This window comes from Poecilia latipinna, unplaced genomic scaffold, assembly GCF_001443285.1.
Source record: "Poecilia latipinna isolate Pla-1442-1.1 unplaced genomic scaffold, P_latipinna-1.0 Scaffold1502, whole genome shotgun sequence".
NCBI classification, from domain to species: domain Eukaryota; kingdom Metazoa; phylum Chordata; class Actinopteri; order Cyprinodontiformes; family Poeciliidae; genus Poecilia; species Poecilia latipinna.
Genome location: NW_015114118.1, coordinates 30,158 through 39,920, shown reverse-complemented (window position 1 = coordinate 39,920; position 9,763 = coordinate 30,158). Strand labels below are relative to the sequence as shown.

Below are 9,763 nucleotides of genomic sequence, written 5' to 3'. Positions count from 1 at the left end.
AAACATTAACTTGAGATTGGTGTGATGATCAGAAATTGGATCCAACTTGCCTGAAACATGACAGCAGCTATAAAAAGTGAAGGAAAAGTTGCTTACAACTCAGTTTTAGTTCAGAACTCAATAAAGAAAATGTTTCTGTTGGAACTTATATCATCATTTATATAAAGAAATGGAGTACCAATAAAGAGCTTGTATCATTTTAGCAATTACCAAGAAGCCTTTCCATCTGTTTACCAATCCTTCTGTTGTCTTCTCATTCCTCACTCATGTTTTGTCATTTACTTCCAGGTAAATAGACCTAAACTGGCAAAGCAATTCTGAATCCTTTTTGTGACTCCCTACTAGCGCTGGCAGCCAGATTGTAGATGGGTGCTGCCAGCTACTGTCACTCCTTCAGAAAATGTAAAAAATGTGAAAACCAGAAAGCTGTGGATGATTAACTTTTCATAAAGAAAGCATATAAGGTGACTGGCAGAAGTCCAAGAAATCCCTCATGATCCCGAACCGTGCAGCGTCTGCTCGCAGTCTACAGCTGACACAGGAACTTGACAACCTTAAAAATAGTACAGTGATGACTGTACGGTTCATAAGCAAAATTCAGTAGCTTTTCCAAAATGCAAAAAACAGACACAGTTGTCTCTTGAGGATTTCTTTGTGTTTCTTTCTAGCCTTCAACTGTCATTAAGAAATGTAAATACTGGCAAAAATCAAGGAGCTCAAACTTTAAACATGGTAGCTACGGTGCTCAAATGAGTCAAATATATGTTTAAAATGAGTCAAATATATGTTTAAAATGAGTCAAATATATGTTTAAAATGAGTCAAATATATGTTTAAAAGTAAAATTTTGCCTTCCAAGTCTGCTGTATACTTACTAAATTATAGTAAGTATACAGCAGTGTGTGGACGGGGAAAGAGATGCTGATGATTTCTGCATCTAATTCTTTGTCTCTAAATTTGTCCTTTAAAAGGAACCTTCATGTGATTGTTGAGCATTGCTGCCTGGAACTATTGAGAAAGTGTCAAACATTTGAGGGTCTGGAGATGTGTAAACTTGGCCGTTCCAAAACATACACGACCCAGCTGCCAAGAACCGGATTATCTCAAATAGTTGTCTGCACAAAAGTGGAGCAGAATGCTTTCTTGATCTCTGCGACCTTTCCCTGAGAACTCACTGGGTTATGACCAATGACAAGAGACAGGTGCAGCCAATTAATACGCAGTGACATGTTGTCTGCGCTATGGCCCCTTGGTCAGGATAATTAGGGCTTGATGTCCCCTTTAAATCACCTTTTCCTAATAAAAGTTTGCTCTCTGAAAATGCTGCGGATGTTAGAAAGATGTTCCGAAAAGCAAAACACAACTTCAGTTGACGATTAAAAACTACTTTACTTATAAAGCCAGTAATATATTACTGGCTTTATAAGGATTTGAGACACCTGGGGATGCTGCATTGCTCCATTTAAGGAGGAGCTGAAATAACTATAAAAATTACTAAAGTACTTCAGGAACACTACTAATTGCTAAACATGTAAACATATCAAGAAATAATTTAAACTTGGGTGGATGGGCTGTCTGTTGTTGCTTCAGTAGATATTAAATAGTTCAACGGATTTTGTTAGACTTTTTCTAGGAGGGATGCAGGCTAGCAGGAAAGATGCACCAAATTGATTCCCATGAAGAAGAAGACATACTGCATGACAAAGTCTCAGGGTGTTTTCACAGCTGATAGTCCAGTAGACCCGGTTCAACTGGGGACCGGTTGCATTGTGTCAAGCGAACTAAACCCTTTGGAAAACTTGTTCCCTTCCTCACTGTGATGCACCAAGAATTACTGAAGAAAACGACACAAAAACCTCTGAAGAAGACACTGAGCACCACTTTCTTCTCCACAAAATGTAAACAAAAAGAAATGCGTTAGATTTTAGCGTTTGAAGGATTTCTCTTTTGTCTCTGGCAAAAGGCCACAAGCCAATTCTCCCATTACCGCAAGAAACGTGTGTTTGTTTTGCTTCCATTTACCCAGAATGCCCTGCACTACAGTCCACTTCCTACTTTTGGAGCGGTCTCTGGTCCGCTTGACCGAGACCTAGGTTTGTAGGTGGACCAGAGTTTGCTTTTTTTGGTTCGCATCAGCCAGAGTTCGATTAAAGTGGACTAAGCAGGGCTGGTGTGAATGCACCCCTAATTGCACGGCTCAGTAAAATCTTTAAGTCTTTTTAACTTTTGATCCCAAAAGTTAAAAAAAAAATGAGACAGTTGAGCAACTTGTGTTTCATCAGAGCTGTTGTTCTCAGTGACGAGGTTGATTAAGGAACACAGTCATGTCTTTATCCAAGCCATGTTAACTTTGTTCATCATTATAACAGAAAGTTGGAATAGACCTCAAATGTTTCAAGCCATAGAGGCCTGAGGTATTAGTTGGTATCAGCAGTAATTATCAATACTGGCACAAATTTTCATCCAATAAGTGTTCATTGGTGTTTTTTCATTCATAATATATCTTCTAACCTGCCAGAAATCACTCTTTAGACACGTCCCCAAACCTGGACCTTAAAGAAAATGTGTTTCCTCAATGGGACAGAAGCCGATTCTCACCCAAGGAGGAAGGACTCCCATAAACGATCTTCTTTATTTCGGAACGTGCCGTAACAGGACTTCGTTTTGACAATGCTCAAAGCTGGATGTCACCTTCTATTTTATGGCTATAGCATCCCCCACCTGCATCATTAAAAACCTACAAAAGTACGGCTAGATAATACGAATAACAGGCTCTGCAGCCACATCGCCGTCCTCAGGCTGCAGAAACTGAAAAGCGATTACCAAGAGCGGCAGACGGAGCCGGGCCCTGCTGGCAGAAGCAGCTCACACTGTGTCCCAGAGCCATATGGAAGCGTTTTGCTTCCCCCAGTCATGCCCCGTCGGCTTTAACAAAAGTGCCGACTACCGCATACATCACTTTTGGGACTCCGTTTCCGTGGTGTCTTTCGTGAAGCACCGCGCTCTCGATTAAAGCGGACGTCTTCAAACACAATACGAAGACTTGATCAATTGAGGGACAAAAGGCGTGTCAAACCCTGAGCCTAAGACCCCAACTGGATTCTACCACATTCCTTATTTAATTGTGTGCATGTATTTTTTTCAGCCCAGGTGAAGTTAACCATAACTTGGCAACCTCCTCTCCGAGTTTTTTGTTTCAACAATCATGGCATAATGCAGTGGAATATCATCTGGTGGCTGGAAAGCAAAGCAAAATTGATTTGACCTGAAGAGAAAACCATTTGGTATTGAGAGGGACTCCTGATGTCACGATGTTCCCCAACTTTGATGAGAAAAATTCACCCTGGATTATAAATTTTACTTTGGTACGCAGCTAAAGACCCGCTCTCTGGCTCTCTAACCTAGCTTAGATATAATTGTATTTTATTCAATTCTATCTAATGTAGAGAGAATTTAACAGCAAGAGGATTGCGTCAGAGTGATACAGCTGATTTGAAGAGCATTTATATGAGGGATGAGGATGAAAATGATCCATGGTTTTCAAGAATTTTTAGGAAAAAAAATCTCTGAAAAAGTTACACATAATTGAATCCAGTAATTTTTTTTAAAAGGGGGCAGTATTATTTTCTATAATTTTATAGGACAATAAAGTAACTATGTTACATTCAGTTGTTATAAAAATTCTGTATATACTTTTAACTTTTAAGAAATTTGACCTCATAATTTGACACTTTGAAATTGGGTCTCTGTCTCTTTAAGAAGCTCCTGCTCTTTCTGAAACTCCGCCTTCAGGAAGTCAACACAACAAGTCTCCTCTATTAACACTTTAACAATGTTTTTTACAAGCTTTGTTGAAGTAGCTCATATAATGAGCTCAGTACATGTGCTATTCCATCAGGTAAACACCTGCTAATTACTGCAGGCTAGTCTGAAGGAGCTGAGTTGGGAAGTCACAGATGAAGAGTGCTCTATGAGGCGGAAACTTGTAAACTGCAGCTCTGAGCAGGGTGCTTTGCACAGCTGAATGGCTGCCATGGGAGATGAAAGGATTTCTCAAATAGGCAACGCTCCAGTTATGTTTTTATAAAATGATATAAAGCTCAAAAAAGTTGGTTTGACATAATACTGCCCCTTTAAACCATGGATAATTTTCATCTCTATTTACAGTTCTGCAAAGCTTTGTGTCAGTCCATGTCCGTCACCTCAAAACCAAGTAGAATACATTCAAGTTTGCAGTTGCAACTTGACAAAATGTGCAAAGTTTAAAGGGGAATAATTCTGTACGACTCAGTGCCATCTTGCTTTCCCTTCTAGTCTGACGACCGGACGGCAGTCGTTGTTCATCCTCGCGCAGAGAGTAGCTGAGCGCTCACGGTGGTGGGAGAGCGGAGCTCACCCTGCAACAATGCCCCCTTTGTCCTGGACTAACACCGTGCCTACCAGTCTGCTCTTTGATTTCCTGCCAAGACAAACCACTGTGTTGGGTTACAGTTCTTGTGGCAAAACAATCTGCACTTGTGTTTAATATACTACAGTCTGCCTGCATCAGGCTGGCTGTCAGTCAGGACACACACACACATAACTGAGTGAGGACCGGCTCCTTATCCCATTAGCGCTAATGAGAGAAGGGTACGTTCATTGCGCGTGTTGAGGGCTACCTGCTCAGAGGATACGGAGGAGGAGTAACTGGAGCGAACCGCAGCATCAAAGAGAGATGAGAGACAAATCGCCATCCGTTCTCCTCGGGTCATTTTCGGACTAATGTTGACCCGCAAACCATCACCTTCCTTTCACACTCGCGCACACACGCCCACGCCCACACACACACACACACTGCTGGCTCAGACACATTCGCTGTTTGCTTCAACAGAGTAAGTAATTTGCGTTGCATGCCAACATTCTTATTTTCCAAAAGCAGACCAACTGATGTTGGTCCAGTGAGCTACAACTGAGGCGGGCGTTTTTTTTTTTTGTTTGTTTGTTTTTTTGGTGTGGATGGAAATGGAGCTCAGGAAAGCGGACTTTGACAGCAAGAGAGTCAGGAAGATCTCCTGAGATATCTTAGTTTTTCAGAGTTCTGGACATTCTTTTATTAAAGTTTGGCCTTCGTCCAGCAGTGGGCGCCGCTGGTCATCCTAATGCTGAAAAGAGTTAAAGACAGCAGAGCCCATATCACAACGGGAAAAAGAAACGATCCAAACAGAGTCCGGTTTGGGATGCAACATACACTTTTTTTTTTTAAATCTAGACACTCGACAAGCTCCTTAAGTTATCACCTTTAATAACGCTCATTCATAACGAAAATTTATTCAAGTGCTACGAAAATGGAGGGGATGATTAAGAAAAAATAGTTTCATGATGGAAAAAAAAAAGCATGATCCGATAAGCACGGTTGAGTTTGAGGGCTGACGGTAGATAATTAACTTCATGGAGTCAAGTTTTAACTTTGCTCCAAGAACAGCCACACACCATACTTCTGTACAAACAGCTCTGTTCATGGGGAATTGAGTGTTTCACATGCTTTATTCTTTCCATCTTTTATTTTTTATTCAGCAACATAAGAGGTTGCTGTTTTGTTATATTTTACAAACATGACTAAGTTTAATAATGTGAGGAAACCACAATTTTCTGTTTATTTGTTTAGTATTTAATAAGGAGCTCACCTGAAATAATGTTAAATGTTAATTATTTTATAATTCATAACAAGATTCCCCCAAGAAAACTTGCTAAATCCGGTGCTTGGAGTTGACAGGAAATTTGAAAATATCACTTGAAAGTTATGTATTACTGGATGATTAATACATAAACACCAACTATAAAGTCTTAAAAAAAAGCCAATGATTAAAAAAAACAAACTAAAATAAATCTAAGCCTTGTGGGAGCACAAGTAAAGCCTGGTGGCCCGCCAGGCTTATAATAAACTGTGGGAAAACCCTGAGCATACTGTGAAAAATGTTGCCCTTTATGTTAGAGAACACGCTCAAATACACATTGATTAATATTTGAATAAATGCCTTTTTGTAATTAGAACTTTGAGAAAATACCATGACATTTTTGTTGCCGTCAACAAGCCACCGGCATAATTCTGGTTGAATATTTGAGGCTTTTTCTTTCAAAATGTATAAAATTCCTGTAAATTTATTCTGATATTACATGTCATAGTAATTGTCTGGAAGTTAGTAGAGTAAGTGAGCCTCAACTTTACCAAACCAGGTCTAACTTGATATGTTTTAAAATTGATGTCTAATTTACATCCCCTCTAACATACAAAGCCGACATGTCATTCTCTGTGACAGCTGACTTTACAGGATTTCTGAGAGAGACGGAGCGATTTTGCCTTTTCTATTAATCATAACTGAGACATTTATCTTAGGTTGACAAACTTGCCACCAGCTATCAAACATTTCTAGCATGTGCCTCTCTTAAGAAGTTAAAAAGATGTTGGCTAACATTTCTCTGAGCCAAAACTAGCAGGTAAGAAAACCTGTGAAGGAGAACTGAGTTTCATCTTCTACTTCCTGACAACAAACCAACCATGTTACATTAAATGACAGAGATATTTTTGCATGGCAGCTATTTTAAAGTATAAAAGACACATCCCTTTGTTCAGTGTTTCCATGTCAAAAAAAAGAAAGAAAAAAGAAAGCTTTAACAAAATCCACCACAAACCCATTGGAGAAACCGACAGACGCAACAAAACTGCTGTTCTGCAGTAATTTCCTGCCACAATAAGACAAATTTAATACGACTTCAGGATTGTTTTAGGAGGGCCTCGCCCAGAAGCTGCCAAAGTCTTCCATAAAGTCCTTTATGTGGTTGTGAAATTTCAAGGTAGCGCTGAGGGAGTTTACAGACCTTTTTAGATCAAATTTGTCAAACAATCCCGGGGTTGAGTTTATTATCGTCTCAGGATGAGACATTTTTAGATGTCTTATTGTAGTACAACTCTTTGTTTTTTTTCTCCCTTTTTTTCTATTTTAGTTACATAGATAAGCAATATGTTTGAAAACTGAGATGACAATTTTGAGTAGTCTGATCTGAATAAAATAACTCAAGCTATTGGTGGTCTCGCCTGGACTGACGATCTGTGTTCATTGGTAATAAAACAAAGGTTTTAGTGGCAAACATTTAGCTCCAGCCAGCGTTTTCAGAAGCACTCCAACAGCGCCACCTGCAGGTCATCACCTTACATTGCAAGTGAATTAACCGTTTTAATGCTTAGGAACCGAATCCAAGAGCAGATTGGATTAGAAATGAGGAAAAGCTGCGTTTAAAATTGTGAAAATGAAAATGACCTGCGGCTGGTCTTCTTCTCTGTCTCCGCCTCGCCAGGTTCAGCCGCTTTCTCTGCACCTTTCTCTTTCTTAAGCTTTTTACTGATGAGCTCTCTCATCCTCTCCTTTTCTTCCGAGTCGGATTCGTCATCGCCATCATCTGCCTCGCTGCCTGACTGGAATAAAAGAGTAATATATATATTATTTTTTAAACATAAGTGAACACAATCAGAGATACACGACTCGTCTTTCTTTATCCGTTTAGCGCTCCGTCCGACTTACATTAGACGCATTCCCAAGTCTGGCTTTCTTCTTTCCTCTTTTAAAAACAGGATAAACACAGGCATATTTTAAAAATGAGAAATAACAGGTTCAGTAATGATTGATTCATGGACGTACTTAACGGCTGGAACAGAGCTGAGTCTGGGATCGTCTTTCAGAAGATCATGGCTGCTTTTGCTTTTTCCCTTCAACGTCTGATGGAAAAATAATAAAGATGAAGATAAAGGCTGGCGATAAAACAACGTTTGAGAAAAGTGGAAAAACTCATTTGGTCTTCACAAAAACATCACCTACTGAGTGATTTAAACACCAAGCTGCAGTTTATCCATCAATTGTCCCAATTACATGTCTTCTCAAAGTATTCCCACCCATTAAAGAGGAAGCATTATGTATTTTCCAGGCACAAAGTATCATTTTATAGCACAAATAAGTAACTATGTTAACTTCAGTTGTTATACAATTGCTGAATATATATCAAATATGACTTAAGAATAATTTGACTTCGTGATATAACATCTTAAAATTGGGCCTTTGTCTCTTTAAAAACTCCTGCTGAATGGTTGCCACGGGAGATTAAAGGATTTCCCAAACATGCATGAAATAATCAAGGCAACACTCCAGGTGTATTTTTGATGAGGAAATAACATTATAGCATGACAAGAAAGCTCAAAAAAGTCAATTTTACATAATACTGCCCCTTTAATACATAAAAATCTACAACGTGGCGTCTAGTTGAAGATGGAGCTGAAATGGGGGTAGGAATAAATCTGTACCTGGCTAACTTGAGTCACCATCTCCTCATCCTCCTCAGCTTCTTCTCCAAATGATAAAAGGTTGAAATTCCTACAAAAAAATAAAAGTTTTTTTTTTTTTTGTTTTTCACTGAATCGTCGACAACAAACATAACATGACGGAGATAAATATTACTTAAGGTGTCCGATTGTAGAGATGCACCGATCCGATATTGATATCTGAATCGGTTATGATATTGAAAACAAATCTAGATCGAGTGCCACGTAAAATGTGTCTCATCTATAAAGGGAGGATCTATTCAGTCTACTTCTATGGCCGTTATGCTCTTAATTGTACTGACTGAACAAATTAAAGTTGTTTTTACATGTTTGACCAAGATTGTGAAGCTAATGGTGTATTTAAGTGAGCTGTACTGATTCAGAGTTATTAAATAAATTTGTAATTCAGTGCATTTATGTCTGTGTTAAAAAAAAAAGCAATTTAAATCCAATCAACATTGTTTTTCTGTATTAGATCGGTAATAGTCACAGATGTCGGAATCGGAAGTGAAAAAAGTGGATTGGTGGATCCTTATCTGATTATCCAAATAACACCATAGAACAATGGCAGTGTGTGGAAAGAAAGACAAATAAGACACAATGATCAAATTAATATGATCAGATAGCTATGACTCAAGTATTCCCATTAAGATCAAACAGTTTAGTAATGCCTCATTTCACATGGATCAAAATAAAGTCCAAAATTATTGATTTTTCAGATTGGTTTTTGTACAATGTCTGATATTTCTTTTAAAATGAATGTCTGTATGATTATTATTCATACAGATTCTCTTTTGCTCTCTTTTTGGGCCTTCATCAGCAGCAAAAAGAGAAAGAAAGAGAAAATCTGAACACTCACTTTGTGGCTTTGGACTGGGATTTTTTCACTTCCTCTTTATCCTTTTCCTTTCTTGATTTCTTGGTTTCCCGAGGTATGATGTCATCAAAAGGAGAGTGTAACACCTGGAAGATATTGGCAACAAACCCTTAAAACCCTACGAAACAAAAAACCCCCAAAGAAAACAAGACACACTGGTTTCAGTGAAATACCTCGGCCGTTCTTATCTTGTGCGGTTTCAGCGGCCGCTCGTTTGCGTCACATTCGACTTCCGCTAACCGGAGCAGGTTGTAAATCGTGTCTCCGGTGACCTGCAGACGGATGGAAAACAGGGGCCACGGCGTTATCTCCGTCTGGAGTCCAGGTGGAGGAAATGCAAGCCTTCAAACGTTACCTTGCCAAATATTGTGTGCTTGTTGTTGAGCTCATCCGCGCGCCCCAGCGTGAAGAAAAACTGACTGCCGTTATCATGCTGCCCGGCGTTCGCCATGGCGACCAAGCCCCGCCGAATGAAGCGCAGCCGGGAGTGGAACTCATCCTAAACGTTTCAGGAGGAAAGAAGCAGTTTGATGCCAGTTA

At 39.3% G+C, this 9,763-nt stretch overlaps 1 protein-coding gene across 1 annotated transcript in view; it reads right to left on the bottom strand.

The window, feature by feature from the left end:
* cwc27 (CWC27 spliceosome associated cyclophilin) overlaps positions 1-9,763 on the bottom strand; it is a 33,849-nt gene that overhangs the window by 22,423 nt on the left and 1,663 nt on the right. Inside the window, exons 4-10 of the mRNA XM_015057969.1 lie at positions 9,579-9,722; positions 9,397-9,495; positions 9,206-9,309; positions 8,329-8,398; positions 7,673-7,749; positions 7,556-7,592; positions 7,295-7,449 (exon numbers count right to left, since the gene is read on the bottom strand). Of these exons, the coding sequence (XP_014913455.1) occupies positions 7,295-7,449; positions 7,556-7,592; positions 7,673-7,749; positions 8,329-8,398; positions 9,206-9,309; positions 9,397-9,495; positions 9,579-9,722 (686 nt within the window). The remainder of the gene's footprint in view (positions 1-7,294; positions 7,450-7,555; positions 7,593-7,672; positions 7,750-8,328; positions 8,399-9,205; positions 9,310-9,396; positions 9,496-9,578; positions 9,723-9,763) is intronic.